The 26681-nt window shown below is 47.0% G+C and overlaps 1 protein-coding gene across 4 annotated transcripts; it reads left to right on the top strand.

Annotated features, from left to right (window-relative positions):
* Positions 1-26681, top strand: LOC101069934 (arf-GAP with Rho-GAP domain, ANK repeat and PH domain-containing protein 1). 4 transcript variants are annotated; one of them, XM_011618075.2, is made up of 34 exons: positions 1-125; positions 3111-4135; positions 6099-6262; positions 8443-8537; positions 8620-8699; positions 9525-9671; positions 10940-11009; positions 11423-11543; positions 11647-11825; positions 12032-12138; positions 13132-13331; positions 13403-13488; positions 13566-13748; positions 18435-18609; positions 18682-18816; positions 18893-19028; positions 19107-19203; positions 19282-19474; positions 20289-20328; positions 20515-20678; positions 21796-22008; positions 22098-22203; positions 22324-22471; positions 22667-22744; positions 22903-22980; positions 23067-23184; positions 23440-23547; positions 23628-23761; positions 23841-23923; positions 24165-24209; positions 24589-24652; positions 24752-24910; positions 25505-25550; positions 25886-26681. In XM_011618075.2, the coding sequence occupies exons 2-33, from the start codon at positions 3390-3392 to the stop codon at positions 25523-25525; spliced, it is 4473 nt and encodes a 1490-aa protein (XP_011616377.2). In that variant the 5' UTR covers positions 1-125; positions 3111-3389; the 3' UTR covers positions 25526-25550; positions 25886-26681. The 4 variants fall into 4 exon arrangements, with proteins under 4 accessions (XP_011616377.2, XP_011616378.2, XP_011616379.2 ...); XM_011618076.2 differs by lacking the exons at positions 1-125; positions 3111-4135 and adding an exon at positions 4809-5104; XM_011618077.2 differs by lacking the exons at positions 1-125; positions 3111-4135 and adding an exon at positions 5147-5344.

Genomic DNA, 26681 nt, shown 5'->3' with positions numbered 1-26681 from the left:
GTTGTATACGTCTTGGATGAACATGTTCACTCTTGCTTGTGTTTGTCCGAGGCTCTAATTTTTTTTTTTTCAAAGCTGAACTTCTGTAAATTGAAGTGAGTTGATGCCGCACAAGACCCGAGTGGGTAAGTTCATGAAATAAACAAGTACTTGGGATATTTTTTGGATAACAACAAACAAAGTTAATTAGCAAATCGCAGAAGAATTCAAAAGAATGTGGTAAAGTCATCCACAAACAGGGTTGGTCAAGCGTAAAAGTTTCCCCGAATCCGAGATGCTACTGTCAAAACGTGGACTGAGCTGTATCTTGGTTCAACAAGAAACACTAAATATTTCTGTAAATTCTCAGTGTTGCTTTATTCCAAAGTTTAAACTGCAGGCGAATTAAAGGGATTAGTCCAAAAGGTTGTTAACGCACAGCGGAAATCATTATGCGCAGCATTAAGGGGTTTCTGCTGTTTTGGAGATGGAGACGTCAGTGTCAGCTCTGCTTTAAACCTGGCCTGACCTGGAATTATCAGCCTCTTTACTTCACTTTTCCCCTAATTTAAGCGAGGGCTTCTATAAGTTCTGGTCTATAGTTCTAAATATGTAATTTGTGGATCAGTGAACAATTTGAATGTGTTTTCCTGTTAATGCAAAATGGGTTAAATCTGTCTTTTACAATACTGCCTCTGACATGGAAGCTATTTTTAATGTCAGATTTTTATTGGAGCAGTTTTGATTCATCATAAGATCACCAACCAATGGCAATAAATGGAACCATGCGCTCATTTTCTCCCCTTTTTTTGCTGTATTTGGGTGAGTAATAGGTGAGTGTTTTGCCTCCGCCATGTCAGCATTCCTTTATTTCCCACCTGATCAAGGAACAGGCAGTTTTATTGACATTCTACGTCCTTTTGCACTGAACTCTGAGGGCACTTTAGGCTCAGGTTGATCCAGTGATATCAAGGTTCAAAGCTGCATCTTTGACGCGTTTGTGTTCTTTCTTAATGAGTGTGCGTGACGATGGTCTCATCCATGTGACACGCTGTCGTGGTTGATGACACTGGTAGTTTTAACTGACGCACATGTTTTAGTAACACTAACCTGTCCTAGGAGGCACCTTTGTGAGCCTACAGGCCCCGTGCTGTTACACCTTAAGATGGGAGTTTGATTTCCCATCGGTCGTGAGAGTATCCTGTGGAATGTGGCTCTTTGGACACATTTGCATATGTTCAAAGAGTTGATGACTAGAGGCCATTGTTCTTTAGTGGCAGGACTGAATCACTATTCAATCCTGGTGGAAAGTGGGCTGGACGCAGCAATGTCCTTGTGATGGTGACGTAACTCGTGATGGAAGTGCAAACTTTGGCATCTTCACCATCGACCTCAAATCATCAGATGACTAAGATGCTTCCAAATGGCTTCGAATCAGAGTGTGACGCATGTTTGGCAAGAATTTGCTACATCTATTTCCATCTTTTGTCATATACCTACCGAACAGTGACACAGAAAAGGAATCATGATGCATTTAAAGTACAGCCTTACCCATTTGGGGTTCAGAAGATTCACAAAAATGCAACAATTCTAAATACTGTAAAGTGTTTTTCCACCTGTACGTAACTGCCACACATTTCTTTGAGGATTGTGGTTTTTAATATCATCAGCAAATCCACCACAGATATCAAAACTATCGGTGCAGTAACGTCAGCTATAAGTAAATTCAATTAAAACATTTCTAACTATCTATCTAGTTATATGCTAATCAATGCTTGTACTCTGTTAACGTCATTAGGAGCAGGAGTGGGAGCGTTCGCTGCACTTGGGTTTTTATTGCGAGATCCTGGAATTCTTAATGGATTTGTGTTGCCAGAGCTCCCAATGCTCCCAGTGTGCACTCCCAGTTACCGGGACTGGGAGCAAGATATGCTGGAAAATGATAATTATATCAGACAATTATGGCACATCTAAAAAAAAAAGGCGTGCCATTAAAACATATTAGAATCTATATTTCAATGACAGTTTAAGGTTGATTATTACGACTGTTTGGGTGTGCAAACGTTTTGTAGTTCCTCTATTTAAGAAGTGAAGGAGATTCACACTGAGCTCTGCGGTATTTAGTCTGTTAGGGGAAACATTTACAGGAAACGAAAAGCAACATTGCTAAACACACACACACACACACACACACACACACACACACACACACACACACACACACACTCACACACACCCACACCCCCATAATAGTTTTTGAAGGTGGATATTTGACACTTCGAGCTTCCAGATTGCACATCAGCTGCTGTCAAACAAGCCGAGACTTTTAACGTACATTGTTTTGTATAAAGTGGGAGCCAAATTCTCAAATGACACCCATTATGACATAAATGAAACGACATAAATGAGAACAATTATAACGTATCTCTTGGATAAGAAATACAGAAATGACAGACCTAATTATTTTACAGAGATAATGACCGTAGTAGCGGTTTGTCCACGACTCTGAGTGTAACACAGCACCCCTAGTGGACAAATACAAAAATGTCTTTTTTACATTTGTCATATATGGTGTTTGGCGGGCCAGACTGAAGGACTTCCTCAAATTAGATGGTTCTTGTTCTAAAAATACTGCTGCTCCTTTCTTGGGTGCGCCGACAGCGGAATATCGGCCCACCGCCACCACACCTTCAGCTTCCAGCGCAAATTAGCACGAGACAGCATTTAATCATAAAGAGAAACTTTTTCTTGTGGCGCAAGATCACGCGGCAGCCCATATTAGAACGTTCCCCTCTGCTCTCAGTGACGCTCGTGGCCTGTTGCGCAAACACACTTTAATTCCTTATTTCACGATAACCTGACGACGGCTCCCCCTCCGACAGGTAGCCAAGGGTCGTTGTTTGTGCAAAAAAATAGCTGCGTTTAACAGCGGTGCTACTTTGCAACGCGGCATTGTTGATATTTTCCTGTCCAAGATTTAGAAAAAGAACCAATCAGCTCATGTTGGAATATGGAAGGAGAACCCCAGCCTGGTCCATCCTCAGTCTCAGTCTTAACAAATAAATCAATAATGTTTCACGCTGTCTGGCTGCCGTCTTATAAAATATGCATTTGTTTTTTCCTCTCTCCAGAATGTGGCAGCCATGTTCTGAGGTGTGGGTGAACATAGGTGCATGTGTCTTCCTACCTACGGCTGTTACACGCCTCGGCCATGTCTGAGCTGGAATCCGTCGAGACGGTGCCGGAGTGGTTGCACGCGCTTCACCTGGAGCAATATTGGGCAGCGTTTCAGCGAGCTGGGCTGGCTACGTTACATCAGTGTCGCAGCCTCTCTGCAGGTCAGCTGGAGTGCATGGGAATAACTCTCCCGGGTCACCGCAGACGCATTTTGTCTAGCCTCTTCAAAACGCATGGTATCGGTGAGCCCGGGCTTAGAGAGTCGAACCCCCCCCCAGTGTGTAGCCCAAACTGGGTATGTCATCCCAGGGGAAGAAAACTCTACCCACAAGGAAGGAGAGGAAAGATATAGAGAGACTTTGAGCCCTTCAGACAGAAGACAGAAACCTCTCCCCAGAGCGAGACAAGTGTCCAGAGTAAAAGAGGAACCAGGAGATGGAGCACAGCACAAGCCAATGCCCCGGCCGAGGCGAATGCCCCCTACAATTGCACAAAAAGGCAGTTCAGTTGGAGGAGTGGAGCACCCTGTGCCTAAAGAGAGGACTAAGTTTTGTGCTAATGTCAGCAGCCCAACTGTTGATGCTTCTTTACCCCCCATCCCCCAGCGGAGCACTCCCAACTGTCCCCCCGTGTGCTTCACCTCCCACCTGAACCTCACGCCTCCCAACGCACCCTCGGCCTCCCCTGACCTGAAGAGACGAGCCCCGGTGACTCGGGGAAGAGTCGTGTCTCAGAGTTTGATCCACGCCAACAAAGCGTCCGACAAGCCAGCGCATTCCTCTCAGCCGGGAACGTTAAGCCTTCCGCCACCGACGGGACCTTTGAGTAGGAACGGGGGAAGAAGAACTCTAGCCACCCCCAGCCGAGCTTGTCCAAGTACCCGCACACATGCTCCACCGCTCCCTCCCAAAGCAGGCGTGACAACGAACTGCCAACCATCGATCCCTCAGTGCGTCAGTCCACAGCCTCCAACTCGCAGGTGAGGGCCATTTTTTTTAACATTTGCACTAATGAAATAACGATGCGCCCTCTGTTTACAGGCGTGTGAGGTGTATGTTAACATTATGTTATGCGTGTATGTTAACAGACCTAAAATGGTCTACGTGTGCCCACATGCTTTCAAATGCACCTTTTTGTGGATATAATGTTGTGTGTGTTGGTACCGTATTTTCTGGACTATAAGTCGCACTTTTTTCATAGCTTGTCAGGGGGTGCGACTTGTACTCCGACTTATTAATACATTATTACAGAATTTCACATGTTTGTTCTTTTCACACTGACAACCACCAGAGGGCGCTCTAGGCGTGTGTACCTGAGGAACGAGTTCCTTTAGCGACGCAGAAGAAGAAGTGGTGCGTCGTCTATGGAGTTAGACTTGATTGTTTGGTAAACTTGCTCGGATGTTCTTTATGCTATAGTTATCTGAATAACTGTTAATATGTTACGTTAACAAAGCAGACACGTACTCAGTTCGTTGTGGGTCATGTAGCTGAATTTGTTACGTTAGCATACCGTAACGCTATTGCTAATCTATGCTAATTGCCCTTCAAGATGAAATGTATGTTCTTGGTCTCGGATTTTATCAAATAAATTGTCCCCCAAAATGCGACTTATAGTCCAGTGCGACTTATAGATCTGTTTTTCTTCTTTATTATGCATTTTTTGGCTAGTGCGACTTAAACTCCGGAGCGACATATAGTCCAGAAAATACGGTAATTGCTTCATCGAGCTGTTCCAACAAGGCTCCACATGCCCTTCTTTTGACCGTACACCGTTTCCTGATGCGACAGAATCAGACTTTTCAAAACCTGTTTGTAGACTTCCTGCTGTCATCGCTCCAGGTCACTTTATCTTCGTTCCTTAATGTTTTAAAGCCAGCAGAACCAATCGAACACTGACGTGGAGGTTGGACAACAACCATTACAGTCAGTCCTACACAATTCCAGTCGTAAGTGGTTGAAAATTGACATTTGCTTGTGACGCCAGAGATTAACTGATGTTAAGCGATAAAATGATTGACCAGGAAATACTTTTGAAAGCATGTAATGACTTTCTTTTGAGTTCTCGCCTTCCCCCGTCTGTTGGTCTATTCTGGGTAATTCCTCCTACATTTGCAATTTCCTATGTCAGTGTTGTTGTTTTTTCTGCTCATTTTGGAAGAGGACTGCTCTTGAACACACCAGGGCAGGTAACGCCGCTCCTTTTATTTGGCTCTACTCATATTCAACATGCACTTTATCACCATCCGTTCTGCTTTCAAACTTGTCTTCATGTCTTTTGCAGTTACAGTTTCGTTTGTCAAACTCTGTTTTCGTAATGTTTAGTTTCCGAAACCGAAGCGGGGCTGGAAACTCAGGATCGTAGTTTCCAATTCTTTTGAGCCTTCAGTAATAAGAGCATGGCGTAGCTGCATCCTAAATAAATAAAGTAAGGATGCATCAATAAAGCCAAATCACTGATACCGATAAGGCATGAATATTATGTGTAGTATCTAGATGGCTATGTCAGCACTCCTGAGAAAAAGGAGGAACTGTGTCAACGGATTAGCTTCCTGTCATTGTGTTGGCTCATGCATATTAGGGCAGGAACCCAAGTATATGACAAATAGATGATGAATATATATATCAGGACTTTACAGGATTGCCAAAAACAAATCTTACAGTCGAGTATTTATTTAGGCTTCTGTCTATTCGCTGTGGCTTAATTTATTCAGTGCGTCAACCTCAAATTGCTGTTTTTAAACTTCCTCTAGAAGCGTAACTCTCCAGCAGTTTAACAACCTTTTCTGTCTTCTTCTTCCGAAACCATTTTTTACGAGATGATTTAACCTACAAACTCCCGGTTTTTGGAGTGGAATATTCCCTGTGAGCCTGATGAATGACCACCAGGCCAGGTTCTGCCCCCTCCTCCTGCACACCAAACCTCTACCTCTGTATCCTCAGCCGGTCCAGCACCCAGGCAGACGGTGAAGAACAACAGATGGACCAGATTTCGCAGGTTCCAACCTGCAGCAGGACAAACCAGTCGCAAGAAAACACGAAACCGCCAACACAACCTCAAGTTGCCGCGACTACTGAGACTGTTGTTCCAGCTATATGTCGGTCTGGTAAGTCATCAATACTTTCTGTGTGTATAGATTCCAAAAGAAAGATGTTTCATTCCGTTAAAACTTGTTTAAAGGCAACAAAAAAAGTTCGATCCCCCAGTTTAAAACAGGTAGGTTTGATGGTCTGTCAATTAAATCGATTCCTACTGAAATTTCGACACTATAACAGAAACATCAGAAGAAACAGTGAGACAATCAATAACTGTGTCCTCCCTCCTCTTAATCCTCTCCTGTGTTTCATGTTTTATTGAGCAGTTTTTACTCAGAAATCTGTAATTCAGTCAGTGAATCGCTGGATTCTTATTGCACTGGAAAGAAACTGTGTCATAGACGTAAAACCTACAGAAATATAGGTTTTATCATCCGGATTTTACTGGTTTTCTGGTGGGCGCCTCCAGGCAAGAGGTGGGATTCACCCTGGACACGTCGCAGCTCATCCCAGCGCTAAAACACACACACACACACACACACACACACACACACACACACACACACACACACACACACAGACTCCAAAGGTCCATTTAAAGCAGCCCCAAACGCATGACTTTGGACTCTGGGAGGACGCCGGAGGACTGGAGAGACCCAAGTCCTCTCCGCTCACCCCCAGGAGATTAGAACCAAGAACCTTTAGCAGGGTTAAACCAATCCACCACAGTGCCATACCTACAACGGATATGTAAATGTTAGGTAAGTAAAATTAAAGTTACAATGGGTGTTTATAGTCCTGAAACATCTGCCTGGGGACAACTGAACAAATAAATGGCTGGATATCGGCTTTAGTCCTAATCGCCGAGCTAAAAATTCCTCACATACAGCTTTTGATTCTTATTGGAGGATTTGCCCTGTGGCTTGAACCCTTCAGAGAACTTTTCTGAACTGTAATTTGCAAAAAATGAGGCAGAGTCGGGAATTTCAGGCCTCTCTTTCTTCCGTTTCTTTCCGTCCACCCTTGGTGGATTTATTGGGGTGATTTGGGTGGTTGTCATGTTGGGTCCAGTTCCATTTCCCCTCAAAGGTTTTATTTTTTACAGCGTTCTACATGTTCCCCGTGACGCACGGTGGAATTCATTGCATCCTGATGAGCTGTTCAGTTCCAGCTCAGCTCCTAACTATGACAATGCTGAACAGCTGGTGGGAGGTTCTGTTGCTACAATGCTGGATTTGATGTATAGCAACGATGTCCTCAGTTTCATTGGTCAGAACAAATCAATTTTTGATTTATCCGCCCAAAGAACCTTATTCCAGTAATGCTAAGCCTTTATTCACAAAGAATCCTGAGACTAAAAGTAGCTGTTAGCAACGTCATTTTAAGGAAAATCTTAGAATTCTCCAGTCATAAGACAAAAATTACAGTTGAAAACCTGTTAAGAGGAGTAAGGAGGACTTTTAAGAGGCCTAAAAGTGTCTTAAACAGAGAAGTTGGTGGAACAATGGAGAGGAAGGAGGGATGTTCTCAGGGGTTTAATTATGCTACTGACTCGGTTCTGCAGGGATAATGTTTGTGGTCTTTTCGTTTTTCTTTCTCCTTTTTTTTGGTAAAAGGGTAGACAATAATGACCTTCGGCCTACGCGTGTTCCACTAGCTCCCTTCTCTCTTGTGTTTTCTTTATATTGGAAGTAAATCTCATCTGTTGGGAAGGCGATAAATGAGAATTGAATGAACATTTTCTCTGGCTTTTTTTTAGTTTTTCTGGGTTCCGGCAACAAGACTTAAAATCATTTGAAGGATTGCACGTTACTTAATGCAGTCCGTTCTGTGAACGGTTAATTCTGCCGTCCATTCATGACTAGTGGCTTTCAGTAGACCGCGTCACCTAGCAACGGGTCAACCACCTCCTCCTGTTTCGGTCTCTTCCTCAGCGTTGCTCTGAGAAACATCCTGTAGCACTCTTTAGCAAAGAGTCCTTGCTAAGAAGTTTTAGGCTAAGTGTAGACTGTTTTCTAGACATCCCATAAGGTCGAACAATCTTCTGTCTGTCTGCTGTATGTAGCATTATGGTCAATCAGTCCAGATCAGCACAGAGTTTAATTTTTCTTAATTCCTAATTGTTCGTGTGAAATTACATAACTGAATAAATGTTTCCTTGTTCGTTTGCTAATATGTCATTTTGTTTTATTAAACATTATCAGTCACCATTAATTAGGCTGGTTAAAACTGCATGTTTCTTATCTTGTAGGCAGCCCTCCTAGTCTGGATCCACTCGGGATGGAGGACTACGAGGGTCCAGGGACGCACAACCCCCAGGTTGATCGGGTGAACACACCAGACAGGGTGAGTGCCAGTCTTAGCATACTATAGAAACACTGACCTAACCCCTCATTCAGCCCAAAACATCAGCTGTCCTCTCCTATAGGAAATGTCCCTGCAGGTGCCAGGAGAGCCGGTGAGAAGGTTCAGTTTATGCAGCGATGACGGGCTGCTGGGCGACGATGTGTGAGTTATTGATGAATGAGCTCAATGCATGAAAATGCACATCTATTGTCAGTGTAGTCTCATTTTAGTCTCACATTGTGATTCGACTTAAAATGCTGAAAATGCTACACAGCGTGCGCTAATTAGCAGCAGAGATGTTGGCGACCCTGGTCAAAATTTCTGTGGCTCATGATTTTATCGCCAAAAAAACTTAGAAAGCAGCACCCAGTAGAATTGAGCTCTCCAAAAACCAGATCTTGATTAGCCTGTTGGAATCATGGCCCTTAAGAATGGCCAGATTCATTTAATCACCTCACAACAGTCGTGGGTTCCTCTAAACAACGTATAGGTGATTGGCGCCTACAAATGAGGGAAATGCCAGTTAAACTGTTTTCAGGTACCTATTTACTTTGTCGGGAATTTAATGAGGAAACGGCAGCGACCAGGAACCAAATAAAGTCTGAGAGATGAAGTAAACAAAGAGTCAGATTTCACTGCAAAATACTGGATTCAGTTTATTCCAATACATTTTGCAATCCAACAGAAAACCACCATTAAAAAAGCTGATTGAAAAGAGGATGGTTTGATCCCATTAACTGAAATTCCAACTGCCTAATATTCTGATATTCTGACTGAACTCTTTGCCACTGATCCCTATAAAACCTGCTCAACGATCTGATTTCACTCCACTTTTGCGTCATGCTAATGTGGAATATTAGCAATATTATCCGGGAGAGTAGAGCGCACGGATGTACATGTAGGATAATGCTGCATTTTTATTACAGTATGATGTGAAATCCGTTTGGGGTGTCAAAGTGACATATTTTGTTTTCATTTCTGTTCAAGGTCTAGTCTGTTGCAGGAAGAGGGTCTCAGAAAAGACAGCCTTTTCCAGCAGGCATCCGGCCGACTCCCTCCAGTCGATGCTGACGACAGTTCCGAGCTCCCCGCTGTCATCAAGATGGGCTGGCTGGATAAGAATCAGCCGACGGGGTATGAGTGATTGCACATGAGGTTTAATCCTTCTGGGGGTGTTCGACTGTTCCCCAACCTAAAGACTAGACCTAAGACCTAATGATAAGGTGCGAAGGTAATGAGGTCAGACCTTTTCAGGGCAGATTTCTATGAATCTGAAACTACACATGGGATGTGTAATGTGTAGATAAGGGTTCTTGGCCATATTATCACACTGAAGTGAGTCACACTAACCCGACTTGGAACGGGCCAGCGGTCCCACGCAGTCAATTATTAATTGCTGAAAAGGTTGGCTGACCACAGGGATGGGGCGCAGCGCTGCAGGCCTCAGAGTCTGGTCCGGTTTGTCGGTCAACTGACAAGTGTGGTTGGACGGAACAAAAGTGGAAACATCGTTTTTCATCCGGGGCCAAAGAAAGCCCCTCAGCGTTGTTTTCCTGATCCCAGAATGGCCTGATTCATCATGAGCCACGTTTAAAACCGACCGGCGTGAACCGGTACCACGGTGTGAAGCGCCGGACGAGCCAAAGGGATGTCGTTGGGCGGCGCCCACTTCCTCATTAACTGCAGATCCTGCCAAAAAAAAGGAACAGTTGTACAAATCAGCCACACAAGAGCCGCCCTGCTGCTCGGCAACCGCTGCTCGGCAACCGCGTCAGCAGCGTCTCCCGACGGGCTGGGAGTGACACGCGGAAGAAGGCGGGGCTTTTGTAGGTGGCGAAACGCCTGGCCCAGGTGCCTCGTTAAGGGCGCGACACCGCCACCCGTGGCCATTAGACACGAAGCTAGGCTAAGGACAAGGACGGCAGTGTTGTTTCACGCCGAGGAAGAGAAGAGGCGATCGTTGATGGAGAAGGTCAGAGACGTTGTGTTTGCGTCGAGTTCTGGGGCGGCAGAGCTGCGTGCTAGTGGTCCAGGGCAGGTTTGAGAGGTGGTGAGGGACGAGTTCACCGCGGAGGTGGGAGTGAATCAGGGCTCAGCCCTGAGCCCATCACCTCACAACGGCCCTGGAGAGGAGAGGTATGGACACAAAAATCCCAGACCTCCGTCATGCAGGTCATCTCCCCGCTTATTGTGGCTTATGTACCGTATTTAGGCAGTAGCTAACATAGCTACATAACATCGTAGGTCAGACAGACTGTCTCCAGCCGTCCTTGGCAAAGGTATCAAAACAACTCTGACGGCGGTAAAAATCATTCACGTATTGAAACGGAAACAAGTGAACTCACACATCAGGCAATGAGGTCATCAGCGTTTTACTTTTACTGTTCTTTGTTCTCATACAGAGTTCTAATTTACCAGAAGCGGTGGGTCAAACTCGATCCATTCTACCTACGATACTTTGACAATGAGAAGGTAAGAGCAGACTCCCTTATGCTAACACCTTTACTGACCAAGCCTTCTGTTGGTGTTTTCAAAACCAGAAACTATCAAACCGATATAATATGTAACATAAGTGTTGTCGGTAGTGGTGCTAATGTCAGTGTGGGTTCATTGTAGTAAGATCTAAAAAGCTAAGTAAGATTAAGAAGGCTTGTTTAATTAAGGGAGCCAGTGGGGGGAGGCCAGACTGGGAGCGGCGTGCTCCAGGCAGTTCCAAAACCAAAAATATACATTTCTGGATCAGTAAAATGTTTTGGGTTTTCTAATTTTTCAAGATTCTTTGCAGAATCCTCATTAAATGTATTGCATAACAGCTCTGTGTGTGTGTGCGTGTGTGTGTGTGTGTGCGTGTGTGTGTGTGTGTGTGTGTGTGTGTTCTGTTGCAGGAGGTGTATTCTAAGGGGTTCATCTCCACAGCTTTCATCACTAATGTGAGCAGCGTCGGGGAGCTGAAGTTTGAGGTGGCCACAAATAACCGAACGTTCACCTTCAGGGCTGAAAGTGATGGTGCGTGACTCCACTTTCCACACGTACACATCTGCTGCACGCAGGCTTTTGTCTCCGTACGGCTGAAACGTGACTGTTACCGTGTGTTTGCGTATCCACTCAGTTGAAAGGGGCGAGTGGGTCGTGGCACTGGAAGATTGCATCGGGGAGAAGCAGCAGCTAAACGCCATCGGCGCGTCTGTGGTCCCACACTTTGAGGGCTTTTTAGAGCACCGCGGGCTGCGCTCTAAGATTTACACAGTTGTCCTCTCAGATAAAGTCTTCCTCTTCAAAAATATGGAGGTAGGGGAGCGTCTTTGTGTTGTTGCCTTCATGACTGCTATATGAAACGGATATGTGTTGGAGTTTTTACTATTATTCGTTAAAATGCAACTATGCTAGCTCTCCCGTTTCATCGTGTGTATCAGGAGTCATTTCACGTACTTGACTGACACTGATACCGAAGTATCGACAGCAACGCAGAAGAACTGGGCTTTGTTTTCTTCCAGGACTATCGGATAGGAGTGGGAATCACGTCTATCGAGATGAATGTGGCAAATGTGAAGAAAACAGACCGGCGCAGTTTTGAAGTCATCACTCCATACCGCTTATTCAGGTACAGGTCAAATTAGCATAAACCTCTGAATCGTTGGACTGTAGCTTTGCATGCAAAGCGTAGTAAATATATACAGTGGGACCTCTACTTACGAACGTCTCTGCATGCGGAATTTTCAGGTCCGCGGGAAAATATTCCCTCTTGTTACGAAAGAAATTTCAGGATACGAAAGGCAAAAATACGCTACCGCTGCTACTCGCAGCTCGCGGAGTTTAGCGAACGCAAACGTGCTAGTAGCTGCTCTGCCATTGGCTATCGCTTAGCCAATGGCGTCGCCTTTGTTTCACTTTTATTCGCTATGGACCCCAGGAAAGTGATGGAGAAAAGTGAAAAAGAAGAAGAAGAGAGCTCTTTTGTCCATACAAACGAAGCAAGAAATAATAGAAAAGCATGAAAAAGGGATGCGTTTGGTTGATCTCGCCAAAGAATATGGCCGTAACCGGGATTTATTGTGGGTGTTAGTATGTTTGTCCATTAGATGGCGCTGTTTCCACAAGTGTTAACGTTCGTTGCTAATGACGGCTAATGTAAGATTAGCCTGTAATAAAGTTCATTTTGTTCCTGGGGAAGCCTTGCACTGAATTCCTACATTTATTGTGCGGTAATCTAATTGTAATATGTATTTGTTACATGTTTTGATGCATTTTTATGATTTCTAAAAATCTTTTCGGGGGCTTGGAACAGATTAGGGCATTTAAATGGAAAACGCATCTCTACTTACGTAATTTTCAGGTTACGAAACAACTTCCGGAACCAATTAATTTCGTAAGTAGAGGTCTCACTGTATTGACTTTTGTCAACAGTGTGTGTTTAAGGTGTCTCCTATGTTGTTGAGGTGGTAGCACAGCATCTTCTCAGTGGGTTAACTCTCTGTCCGGACAGTCCCACGTCCGCGGTTGTGAATATTCTGCCGAGTATGAACCGGACCTGCTTTCTCGTCTCCTTTCTGCCGCCGTGCTGATGCTGATACGACGTGTTTATCTTGCCCTGCAGTTTCATTGCGGAGTCGGAGCAGCTGTGTAAACAGTGGGTCGATGCGATGCAAAACGCGGTGCACGAGGCCCTGTCCAACTGTGAGGTGGCAGAGCAAATCTGGGCAGAGCCGAGCAACAGTTTCTGCGCCGACTGCGGCACAGCCAAGCCAGAGTGGGCCGCCATAAACCTGTGCGTTGTGATTTGCAACCAGTGCGCAGGTTCGTGCGGGTGGTAAGTTGGGATCCGCGAGGGGGCGTTACGACTTGGATTGAATGTGTGTCTCCTTTAGGGGAGCACAGAGGACTGGGCCCGAGCATCTCCAAAGTTCGTAGTTTGAAGATGGATCGAAAAATCTGGACGGAAGAGCTTTTACAGGTATAAACATGCATGTGTGAAGAGTACGATGCGTTCAGGGTCCGTCCCACGTCCTCTAAACCTCACCTGTGATTCAGGTTTTCCTGTCCATAGGCAACGGGCGAGCAAACAGCTTCTGGGCCGCTAACGTGCCGCCGAGTGAAGCTTTGACCCCCTCTAGCTGCAGAGAAGAAAGACGTCACTTCATCTCGAACAAATACCGCCAGGGCAAATACAGAAAGTACCACGCTCTGTTTGGGAACCAGAAGGAGCTCAACAATGTAAGTTCAACCCCTGCTTTGGTTTTCCTGTCTGTTCCCATTTCCAGCCTTTTGTGGATGGCACCACACATATGATAGCCTTTACATGTACTTTGACAATGAGCAGGGATCCAAAATGTTCGGACGACGAGCAGACATGGCAGAAATGGGACTTTATGCTGGGTCCCCCCCCTCCCCATCCCAAGCAAACATTTGTTTAGACCAGACATTCAGGTTGGAACGCTTCCCACTGGACAGTAGTACAAAGGTTTAATTCATGCGTCTAATGCGCGTATTTGAAGACATCTAACCGAAAATGGGATCACGTTACAGCCCGATGTCCAAGAAACTGGCAGCACATGATCCGACTGCTGTGAGCTGCTTTGTCGACAGAAAGTCCGCTTGCATAAATGATTCACGCCGTCGAGCGAGAAGTGTCGTCTGATTCATGCGCGCGTGTAAACACGCTCATCTCTGAGCACCCTCCTCTTTAATTTATGGTGCTTGTTTTTCTTTATTTTGAGAGCAGGCTGCACTTTGAGTGTCTTCAGGAATGCTAATAAGTTAGACTGCATCTGAGAGGGAAGCTGGGCAGAGTGGGAGAAGGAAGCTGGGCAGAGTGGGAGCGGGAAGCTGGGCAGAGTGGGAGAGGGAAGCTGGGCAGAGTGGGAGAGGGAAGCTGGGCAGAGTGGGAGAGGGAAGCTGGGCAGAGTGGGAGAGGGAAGCTGGGCAGAGTGGGAGAAGGAAGCTGGGCAGAGTGGGAGAGGGAAGCTGGGCAGAGTGGGAGCGGGAAGCTGGGCAGAGTGGGAGCGGGAAGCTGGGCAGAGTGGGAGCGGGAAGCTGGGCAGAGTGGGAGAGGGAAGCTGGGCAGAGTGGGAGCGGGAAGCTGGGCAGAGTGGGAGCGGGAAGCTGGGCAGAGTAGGAGAGGGAAGCTGGGCAGAGTGGGAGAGGGAAGCTGGGCAGAGTGGGAGAGGTAAGCTGGGCAGAGTGGGAGAGGGAAGCTGGGCAGAGTGGGAGAGGTAAGCTGGGCAGAGTGGGAGAGGGAAGCTGGGCAGAGTGGGAGAGGGAAGCTGGGCAGAGTGGGAGAGGTAAGCTGGGCAGAGTGGGAGAGGGAAGCTGGGCAGAGTGGGAGCGGGAAGCTGGGAATCCTTCTTCAGCTGTCTGCGTTGTGAAGGTGTTGGTGGTTGAGAGCCAGCTGGGCTGTTGTAGCTGCACAAACACCACGTGAGCAGATTGTGCACCTGACCTCCTTTCCTTTTCAAATGTGAGTGAGTCACTGTGCACTCTTGCTTCTGAAGGAGGTTATGTTTGTTTACCCCCCCCCCCCCCCCAAAGAATCCAGACTTTTCCACGTACCCACGACCTCTGTCCGCTCTGGGCACCTCAGCGCTGCAGAACCTTTTCTCTGCTTCCCTCCCCATGTCTGTGCCTCAACACGATCCGGTTTGGGCCCACAGTTCTGACCCGCCCCGTCCACCTGTCCAAGTCACGTCCAATCAACTGAATTCACCGTAGATGGACTCCAACAAACATATAAAGCATGATGAGTGGAAACGGAACAACTGCAAGTATTATTGTCTGCTGTGTTTTTAATGGTATCAGTGATTCATAGTCTCCCAACAATCCGGACCTGGACCTTCTGGCCCCTCCCTACACCAGCTTGCAGTGGAACTGGTGCAGAATCCCAGTGCTGCCCCCTTGGCTGGAGCACTTTGTTGTGCCTTGGGACGTAGATAGTTCCCCAAGACTTTATGTGTCTGGGGGGGGGGTTTATGGCCATTGACTAGTTTACTACTGTCCTCTCATGAGACAAGCAGCTGACAGTGTGTGAAGAAAGACGCATGTGTGCTAAACCCCCCCAAAACCACTGGGTTTGAAACACCGATTCTCCACGTTCTTCCCTTTTAAACGCAGCTTGGACACAGACGCCTCATTTGATGTAATAATGAGCTATTTCTGTACCCGCTCTCGTCACTGATCAAATTCTTGACATTCTTCAGACGTGTTGCCATCTTCTCCGCTGGGTGTGGCTAGAAAGTGTGTTTATAAAGGGATATCTTCACGCCACCGTCGCATTAATCCCAACTTTTGTGCAGCAAAGCTGCTCCTTGACAGTTGAAGACAATATCCAGGTTGGCTTAGTTTGCCCTCTTTCCCTGCGTTCATTCCCTTTCCCGTTTTCCCTGGATGTGACATCACTTCTCGGTGCTCTGACTGGAATGTGCCGAAGCTCCGCCTCTTCTCTCGTCTCTGCCTAAAGCCCTTTACTCTTTCCCCGAGACGACTGAGAAAAGTCCGCCTAGCTCCCGGCTCCTCGCGTTTGTAAGTCCTTCCTACTCTGTTCTCTTGTTGATTTACCACAGTGCATTTTTCATTGATTTATCGACCGCGGTAGAGTTCTCATACCTGGCGCCGGGGCGGGAAAGGAAGCTAAAAGAGGCTGCGTGTGGTGCTGGTGTGTTTGTTATCAGGACTGCAACTGTTGCGTCTGTGCTCTGAAAACCTTCTGCTGCCCACGCTGTTCAGGTCATGTGGGTCTGAGGTAATGGCACTTTTATTCTGAAAGGGTTCGTCAGCTCAGAAGCACTTTAACTAGCTGGGTCCACTAGAGTGGGGAGAGTTATTAAATATGTATAATAATGTATGCGAAGGCATGCATGATTCATAAGCGTGTGGCTTCCTAATGTGTGTGTTTCATCTGCGAAGCTGCGTCTGTTCCATGAGATGAGTAGTTATTTTGCTCAGCGCATGTTATTGAGTCCCTTATTGACTTTTTTATTCTGTCCACATCATCGTTGTCCTAAAAGCTGAAACGCAACTGTTGATGTTTATGGAGGACTGTGGACGTCAGGGTCACATCGTCCCCTGCTGCTGCTCTTCTATTTTGGTCTCTTTCTTTCCCCTTTCAGCTGATTCTCCACTTCCTTGTTCCAACTAGATTTTTCCGTCCACCTCTGGCTGTAATTTTATATCCCTCCTCTTCCAGAAATATTCCCAGTCGGTTTATAATGGAACACACATTTGAATTTCAGTGGATGATCCAGAAGCTTTGATCAGCTGCTTTGACCTTTGGATAACCAGAGGTCAAAGTTCAGAATCTGCAACATCATCCAAATTGGATGAGCTCTTCCTTGATCCATTATCACCATTTCCTGAAAGTTTCATTAATATCTATTCCTAACATTTCCAGTTATTTCAGTAAGCCGGACAAACAAATGCCAGCTGTCACAGAACTAGCTTAGCAGCGGTAACGAGAATATTACTTTTAAAAAGCACTAAAAAAGTCAATAATAAGAATTTGGGATAAGAGCTGGTTCCTCAGGAGACTCTCGAATCATTTTCGGTTGAAATAATGGCAGCTAAAACTTGAGTCAAGCTTCACTTTCGCTGTCTTCTTGATGAAATCTCTGTTTTTAAGCAATGTCGGACAGTTTTATGATGTAACCAGAGCACAAGTAAGTGTTCTTCAGACACCTGCCGCCATTATGTCTTGTATAATTTTGCAAAATAGCTGATTGATGTCGACGTGGCCTATGTGTTGTGTTTCCTTTTTGTTGTTTTTGTTAGCAATTCTAAAAGACCAGTCGATCTGGTATATCTTGAATCTACTTAGCTTAGCCTCATCTCCCTTATAACAGTGTTATTGAATGGTCATTTCCCTTCCAGCTACGGTTCACCTGTGCACCTCTGCACATGCCAAATATCCATCAAACACGTATTCAAACAGGTGTTTGCTGGCGTGTTATGCCCTCCTAACAATGACACAGCTTTGAATTCATCAATGTAGCTGTGATACGCCTGCAGGAGGAGCTGAAAGTTGTGTTACTGACAAAAGTACAGTATGATTCAGCAGTCAGAGGCGTGTGGGACGTTTGGGGTTTTTCTTTCCGTGCACATGGTTCGTGGCTACACCCTCCGGCTCTTTGGTGACGTTACACTCAGCCTTCACACGCGCTGCAAAAATAGCTCGATGTGCTGAAGCTGTATGTGCAGACTTTCTCATGCACCTTAGGCGCGCACGGTTGCAAAAATATCTGCTCAGAGTCCCTGCCTCCAAAAGCTAGTTTCAAAGAGTAGTCTCAGCCCTACGTACGCCGTCCACGTGGCGATAACAGCAGTAAATCATTGATTACTTTGGGTGAAAGAGAAGTAATGAGCTGACACAGCTGATTGAATTTAGCCCAGGCATGGGCAAACTACGGCCCGGGGGCCACACGCGGCCCGTTAAACGTTTTAATCCGGCCCGCCAAACTTGAAAAATTAAATGAATAAACCTTGTTAATGTTATATTTTCACTGCAATTCTGGTGTTTTCCCACTAGAAAAAAGACAGTCAGGAGGAGAGTGATAGTGATATCCTGAAGGATAACAGAACTTTCAGTGCTTTAAAATAGAAATGGTTATTAATTTTTTTTAAAAAGGCACATTTTATTCATTGGATTTTAAGTGTTTTAAGACTCATTCCAAAGTCAGATATTTTGTTGTAATGCTTCTCTTCATTTTCATTTGAAATTAAAGCACATGTTTTCTCCATATCCCAAGATGTGTATTTTTTCTCCAATGAGGTGAGGTTACCAAAGCACTCCATCCATCCATCTGCTCCTGGTCCGGCCCCTCTGTCAAATGTTAGAACCCATTGTGGCCCACGAATCAAAATGTTTGCCCACCCCTGATTTAGCCTATTGCGTTGCTCTTTCTCTGTCTGCAGGCGCTGTGCATAAACGTGCAATGCAGTGATTTGCAGGAAACCTTGAGCCTGATCTTCTGTGGCGCAGACGTGAATTGCTCCACCGGTGTGGCTGATTGGTCCTCGCCCATGTCCCTGGCCGCGGCACACTCGCAGCCCTTACAGGCCGAATTATTGCGCCACAACCTCAACACAGGTAGACTTTATATATGTCATATCTACGTTTTAGTCCAGCCGTCGTTGTCCTAAAGTTCCTTCTGTCTTCTAGAGTTTCCGAGATCCGAGGTGGCGATGTCCACGAGCACGGTGCATTACTCGGCGCCGCCCTCTGTCTCTCTCAATGGCTTCCTGTTCAAGACTGGTTCCATGACCCGGGTTATTGCTGACCGCAAAGGCAGAGAAGGTGGGTGAAGTCTCGGGTGACCCGCTCGCGCCCCTAGCGGACGTCTTTTTTCCAATGTTCTTGAACTCCCCTGCAGAGTTCAGTCGACGCTGGTGTACGCTGAACGATGGCGTCTTCAGCTACTACGAGAGCGACAGGAACTCAACTCCCAACGGAGCTCTGAAGGCTTCAGAGATAGCGTGCCTGGCTGTGGACACGCCGAAGAAACACGGGTACACGCCGACCCCCCTCCCCCACATTGGCTTTATTCATGTTCTTCTCCTTCAGCTTCATTTGCTTCCCTCTCCTAGATACAACCACACCTTTGAGGTGTACTCTGACCGTCTGTATCTCTTTGGCACTGATGACCCAGAAAGTCACAAGGAGTGGGTGAACTCTATAGCTAAGGTAGGATCTCCATTTCTGTTCACCGAATCATCCATCGATCCGCCACGATAGCTCCGTCTGCACCCTTTCTCCCCGCAGAGCCTCCTCCCAGCCGCTGCAGAGCCCCTGCTGAGGTTGAACTTTGAGCGTATAGGGCGGCTGAGGTACAAAGGCCTGAACTTGCAAACGTCTAAGGTGGGTTGGTTTGCGCTGGTGGGCTCGACGCTTCACGCGTACCTGTCAGACAGCCCGCAGGGAGAGGAGATCCAGCTCCGCAAGCTCAATGAACTCTGTGAGTGACACACACCTTCAAATGCAGATCCTATATCCTCTGGTATAGGAACACTTGCACAATGCTTTTTTTTTTTTGGCAAACACTCAAGAATCATTGTGTAACCACTGGAATGCCGGTGGATCCCTCTTTACGCTGTCAGGAACACGGCACAATAATCCTGCTAAGCCTGCTAACTGCTAATGTTGCACACTGATACAGTTGTACTCAATAACCCGATCCATGTGTAGAAACAGCATCTACGAACTAGGGAATGAGCAGAGACATATAGAAATGGTTGGTTAGGATGATATGGTATTACCAACCGTTCCACCCAAACAAATTCCAGAATGAAATAAAGGAGAAGGAAGTCGTCTTAGGTATTTAGGTAGTGGTTAATGATAACTCTTGGTCTCCACAGAGCGTGCATCTGCCCAGCTGAATATTATATAAGCGGCCTCTTTTCCTTTGTTGATTCCCGGGAGCGCTCGTTTTGTCATATAACGCCTTCACAATAGTTTTCTGTTGAAAGCAGCACAGATGGAGGCTTTTTCTTTCATTTCCGTAGTATCCAGGGAGACCTTCCAGTTTGAAGATGTTTAGCAGCTTTAGCTGGTGGTCATTACACTTTTATTCACAAGATTTCAGGTGAGAAGGGTCAAAGTCCTCAATGCTCGCTGCCGAGCAGCGGTTTAAGTAAAGAAACGGATGTTTTCAAGGATTGAATTGATTATTTCGCTGTTACGTAGCCCTTCAAAAGCTCAGTAGAGCTACTGCACCTTGAAATGGATGAAGCATGACAAACCTTAATGCTCTGGCATTTTCTTATTTTCAGCGACTCAACAAGACGTGCTGGTTCTGGTGGAGAAAGGCAGGTGCGGGTCGAGACCAATAACCTTCTGGTTAAAGGAAGGACAAACAAATCCCTACCGTATAATTCCTGCATTTGTGTGTCCAGACAATTCCCATTTTAAGATAGGAAACGCTATCTCTGACAGCACAATAGGACACGGCCTTTACACACGGAATATTTGCATCTCTCTCTCCTCTCTTGTAAACAGAACTCTGTACATTGAAGGAGAGAAGAAATTAGCCTTTGCCAGCTGGTGTGCAGCCATCCAGGCAGCAGCAGGCAGCGGAGGAGACTCGCTAAGCCAGCAGCAGCTAATAGACACGGACATTCCTGTCATTGTAAACAGTTGCATCAGTTACATCACACAGTTCGGTGAGACACGCACACACACACACACACACACACACAGTCCATGAACTGACCTGCAGGGTAGCTCCTCCCCCTCACGCACAGCCCCGGCGATGGCCGAGTCATCAGAAAACACCTGGAGGTGACAACTGCTAAGTGAAGTGTGGAGGGCAAATAGGACGCCACGAGGGGCCCCTGTGCTCCGGATTATTACCTCAGACACACACTCACGCAGCAGCACCTCAGGTGTGTTTCCATAGTGGGAGTTGCTTGTAAACACTGAGGGCAGGAACTTGACTTGGCTCTCGCCAGGTGGAGATCAAAGCCACAGGTCTGTTGTGGTTAGAGTCCTGGGTGTGCGCGGTTTTTGGAATCGAGGCCTAAAACGCAGGTTGGAGATCTAATGAGCCCCTCCCAAAGCGGGTCAGGGCGGTTGATGTCATCACCATGAGAACTGCAGTGTGTCTCCACGCCTGGAATCAGTTCCACAGCTCTTCTCACCCTGGGTGGGCAATCAGGAAGTAGATGTACGAGGTTGTGATCAGGCCGTCCAGGCAGGGGATTATGGGGGGGGGGGGGCAGAGGCATCCTTTACATTAGCATACAGCAGGTCCGTCATCGTTCTCTCCCTGGTGGCGACATTTAGGCAGAGCGGAGGAGAGCGATGGGTGATTGAAGTCCCCGCTGATGAGCACGAGAGATGGCGGGTGTTCGCGTCCCCGCGTCGGCCACGGGAGGGACGTAAACACAATCAGCTGTGAGCGCTCCCTCCGGATGTGTCGGGATGAACGCTGACAGCGACCGACTCCGCGTCTTTGGTGCAGATTTGCTCCTTTGCCGCGATCCCTCATTTCTAAACGCCACAACCAGCTGGTGTTGACGCCTCTGTCCACCCGCGGAGGTTTAAATCCCTCCAGGTCGGCCACAGAGCCGTTGGTTCACGCCTCGGTAAAACACGAGACTGCAGCCGGATCAGCGCCACCTCGGGCTAATTGGGAGGGGAACCCTCCCCCGCCACGCTCCCGAAAATGTCACTTTTAAGGCTGGAACAGGCTACAGTGAACACATCGTCTCTAAAAACTCTTAAAAACATGGACACCGGAAGACTTTTCCCTATTCCTGCTTATTGGTCGTTTATTAGGCATGACGTCCGAGGGGATTTACCGGAAAAGCGGCGTGACGTCACGTGTGACGGCCCTTCTGGAGCAATTCCGCACCGACGCTCGCAGCCAGTGTCTACGGGAAGGCGTGAACCTGGTGGACGACGTGTCCTCCACCCTCAAACGCTTCTTCAGGGAGTTGGAGGACGGATTGTTCACATCGGTGGACGCGCGCAGCTGGCTCAGCACTGCTGGTAAGGTTTTCCAGTCCCACCTGAAGGAACGTCCGCATGCACCTGTGTACGCATAGATACAAGTCTTGTACCTGCTTTTGGATTTTCAGCCGCCAGGGATGAAAGTCAGAAAGTTTCCAAGTACAAAGTGCTGTTGGACCGACTGCCTCGTGTCAACAAAGCAACACTACAGGCCCTCATCAACCACCTGTACTGGTGAGAACCCTCCCAGTAGAACCCTCCCAGTAGAACCCTCCCAGTAGAACCCTCCCAGTAGAACCCTCCCTGCGCCCTCCCTGCTGCCTCTGTAAGCGTGTGCTCGTCCGTGTGTTTCAGCGTGCAGTGTTTCTCCCAGTGTAACCAGATGAACATTGAGAACCTGGCCATGGTGTTCGGGCCCACGCTCTTCAAGAGCGACGGACAGGACAGCAACGCTCGGCACGCCATCGTGGACTTGATACACCACTACAAAGACATCTTTGAGGTCTGCTCACCGGAGGATAGCAGGAAAACACTGTTAGCTTAACTGTCAGCCTTGGAAAATGGCAGCCCAAGCTCATATTTCAGTAATCGACAGTAGCATTTGTTACATTATGATCAATTTTATAACTAAAACCGGCACAAGAACAAGGTGTTGGGGGCTTTAAAGTTGAAATGTAGTTTCTGCTTCTGTTTGCAGGTGGATGAGGGGCAACTAAAGAAGCAGCTGGAGGAGATAACGCTCATCAACCATTTGCGGAGCGACTTAAATTTCCCTGTTAGTATGATTTCATGTTTTCATATTTGGTTTTTAACTGCGAACCTTCTTGTAGGAACGTGACCTTTAGAAATGTGTAAATCGGACGCCGAATACACCCGATTGAGGGGGAATTAGCTCTATAAACACCTTGATCTGCTCCGTATGTGGTCGTTCAGAGAGCTGAACCTGGAGGAGACTTCATCTGTACCGTGTACTTGGAGGAAAAGAGCGACATGGCAGCACAAACCGTCAGGGTAAACAGACGTTCAGCAGGGGGGAAAAGCTCATCTGAGTTGCCCAGGCGATCTCCTGAAGGGTGTGTTCTGGTTCCGTCCCTCAGATTTCTGGAACTATGACGGCAGCAGAACTGACGTGTCAGGTTCTGGATCTCCGCAACATCCATTTTGACAAAAACGACTACTGGAGCTGTTGGGTGGTCAACGAGAAGGAGGAAATAGGTGAGACCTGGGGAACGGGTGTGTAATGATTACACGAGCATTTATAGGGGAACGGAATGTAACACGCCAAAACAAAGTCTACCAGGAACCGGTGATGTTGAAACTCCCCTGGAAGCAGAAAAAAACACCTTTTCACAGGTTTTTGACGAACTGGAGCATACGAGCTTAGTAATTAGCTGCAGAATGGAGCAAACTTAAGTCTCTGTTGCAAGAGCGCACCTGTCATGGTCTTTCTAACGTGGTTCTCCTCCTCAGAACGGCCGGTGCACTACCAGGAGAGAGTCCTGCTCCTCTCCTGTGAAACGGACGCCTACCTGCTCATCAAGAAGCACCTCCACATGGAGGCAATGACCAGCTACCTGGGTGGGCGTTCAAGTCCTCAACATTAGTTTCCTCCTCTGCGTCCTCGGGCTAATCTGCCACCTTCTTTCCTTTGTTTTTAGCTACTAAAGTGCTGGTGTCCAAAACGGGGACGATGAAATACAGAGAAGAGCGGAACCTCATCATATCCACCGGGTTCCACAGCAGATATTTCATTCTTGATTCCAGGTTCCTCAAAATGTTCAAGGACGTCAGAGTAAGCTTGACAGGTTCCTTCTGAACGTGGTGTTCTCATGCAAGTGCCAGAGTTGACGGGCTTTGTTACCCTCCGCCAGAAAGACCGCGCGGAGCAAGAATGGGAAGTCAAAACCCTCAAAATCCACCTGGGTATGAAGAAGAAGCTGCGGCCTCCGACACGGTGAGCAGCCCCGCCAGCTGGAGGGTTCAAACACGAGTCGGCACTAATGATTAATAATAATCATGGCTGTCCTCCTCTCCCAGTAATTTAGGACTAGTTAGCTTTGACCTCTTGTAACCTTCAGAGAAAACTGCGAGGCTCTTTTAACCGGGTGTTGGGTGGAAGACTTTGCTGTTTCAGGTGTTCTTGTTCCTCTGAGAGCGTCCTGCATAATCCTGCTCCATTATGTGTCTCTCTTTAGTTGGGGAATGACAGTGGTCTGTGAGAAGACTGAGAGGCAACAATGGTCAGTCACCTGCTCACCCACCTGCTTATTTTGCCGTCTGTGTTCGCCTATGTTGAGGGACAAGCTGGGGGATGTTGCTGAATTAACATGGAAAGGTTCCCCTTCCTGGAGCGTCCTACTGGACTGGAGACGTTAGCGCCCGCGTGCTCAGTGACAGCTTGACCTGAACGTGGGTAACCCCAACCAGAGGGGGTGTTCTGACGGCTTTAACGCTGGTTCTGATAGAGTGATGAGATCCCCAAGAAGCTCAATTTTGTAGTATTTCCTGTTTTCTTGCCTTAAATGGTGCACGCCCCCTGCGTAGTCCCCTCCCCCGGACACTTGTGCAGCACCACCTCGTTGTTTTCACACTGGTTCCGTCTGGTGTATTTGGTCCCAGGTACCTCTGTTGTGAGTCCCAATCAGACCTGACGGAGTGGTACGCCACCTTCCTCAGCATCCAGGTGAGCTTGGAAATGCTCCCCGGCCACGTTGCTGGTGGAACCGCGCGCGTTTCTGCTCTATTGTTAAACGGCTTTTGTTGCCCCCCGTTCCTCCCAAAGCACGATGGCGACTTGTGGCCCAAGGATGGAATTCAGAACAAGCAGATGAGCCGGGCCTTGCCAGACAAGCGCCTTGGTAGCGTGTCGCTCATCCCACTGCGCGGCAGCGAAAACCAGATGCGGAACAGCGTCGCTGCTTTCAGCCAAGACCCGCTCTCGGTGAGTAAAGGGAACAAACACACACTTAACACACAGGTAACATCAGGACCCCTGACTGGTGGCGTGATTAACACAATAGAGGAGCTACTGCTAAGCTAAAGCTGCCGTCTACGACGTGTGTTTATCGTTTTAATAAAACACTTGTTGCTAATGCTACAAAGGGCAAAACTCTCTCCTGCTCTCCTCCTAATACCTGTCCTCCATCTGGACCCCCCCATCCTCCTCTACCCTTACCCCAACCCTCTTCGTGAGGTCCTTTCTCACGTGGTTAACAAGCTAGTTCCTGGCAAAGAGCCTGGAGAAGTTGCACTGTAATGCTAATGTGTTGACCCACATACACACAGGGATGCAGGACAACACGCACACACACGCACACACACACACACACACCTCTGATCTGCAGGTAGTGCATTTTCTAAAGACGATAAAATTTAACCGTTAGCGGCTCATCGGCTGCTCTGCTGTTGCTGTTGTGTTGCTGTTGCTGTTGTGTTGCTGTTGTGTTGCTGTGATGCACCTTTCTCCATGCCTGGATACACCTGTAGATGCGACACTTGTGACAGGCTTGTGCTTTTTCTGTCCCCCCACCCACAGCTTTTTCGAGATGCCCCGTAATGAACAAGGCCGGTGCAGATTAAAGGTAAGGATCAAAAGCTCGTCTAAAACAAGCCAGTCGAACTAAATTGTGGCTTTCAGTCACGTTTCATGTCAAATCGAATTGATGAACTTTTAATAGAATATGTAGAAGTTCAACTGATTTACTTTTGCAATTCTATGAATATAAATGCATTATAATTAGTTTAATAATGTCCTCCGGCATAACGCACAGAAAACAATGTCTTGATAACGGGTGAAGAGAAAAGGGAAAATAGAAAAATAACAATATGTTCTGCCACGTACTTTCCTCACAGTCTGAATGTGAATCAAAGTTGTTATTGTGGACAACAGGTGACTCTTGCATTTGTGTTTTTATAGGATTTTACAGGTGCTGTGGGGCCTGAGGACAGCAGCAAACGGCGTAGAAATGTCGACTTCATGTGACTGAACTGGTGAAAGAAGGTGACAACAGGAAGTTTACGCTCCACAATAGAATGTAAAGTTCCAGGCAGCAGGTTAGACTGTGTCAGCAACGTTACGCTCATGGTTATTATCCGCGTTGTTACCGTTATCGGTTGTTTTATTGTCACTAAACAATGTTCTGTGGTTTTCAGACCCCATCGAATGTATGTTTTCGTTGAGCGCGGCCGTTACAGAGGTCACAGGTTCGATTATTGTTAAAAATAACAGATCAAAGCCGATGATGAAAGGAAGCAGAAGAGGCAGTTTTCTTTCAGGTGGTTCCATCAGGACGAGGGAGAAAGCGCAGATGTCTGTTTGATGTGTGTAAATAGCATCAGGAGTTGGACCTTTGTGTCATTAATCATGTATTTAAAATAACTAATGTTAAGATCGACGTTTTTAGCTGGGTCTAACTAATCTCTCTAGTAGAGCGAAACCAGCCGTAGCTTGCGAGCGTGAGCTGCTCTCTCGTTACTCTGGGATGTTTGAGGACTCTAACGATGCTGCAGGTCGTGCACCTCCCCCGCCGGCCACGCCGCCAGGGGCAGCGAATTGTTAGTGTTGTGACGATGTTTCAGTCACTTGTGTTACTGTACCTTTATTCCTTTCCTCTATATTTATTTCATGTTATGTTGTTTTCAACATTGTGTACTTACAAGTGGTCGAACGAAGACTAGAAAGGCACTATTAAAAACAGTTCACTCTCTCGTTA

Source organism: Takifugu rubripes, chromosome 11, assembly GCF_901000725.2.
Source record: "Takifugu rubripes chromosome 11, fTakRub1.2, whole genome shotgun sequence".
Classification (NCBI taxonomy): domain Eukaryota; kingdom Metazoa; phylum Chordata; class Actinopteri; order Tetraodontiformes; family Tetraodontidae; genus Takifugu; species Takifugu rubripes.
Note: the sequence above shows the minus strand (reverse complement) of the source record. Positions and strands in the feature narration are given on the sequence as shown.

Coding starts and splice junctions, on each gene's coding strand:
- LOC101069934 (XM_011618075.2), top strand. CDS start 3,390: ATGGTATCGGTGAGCCCGGGCTTAGAGAGTCGAACCCCCCCCCAGTGT. Junction 12,139..13,131: donor ACTCCATACCGCTTATTCAG/GTACAGGTCAAA, acceptor CTTGCCCTGCAG/TTTCATTGCGGAGTCGGAGC. Junction 23,762..23,840: donor AAATGTTCAAGGACGTCAGA/GTAAGCTTGACA, acceptor ACCCTCCGCCAG/AAAGACCGCGCGGAGCAAGA.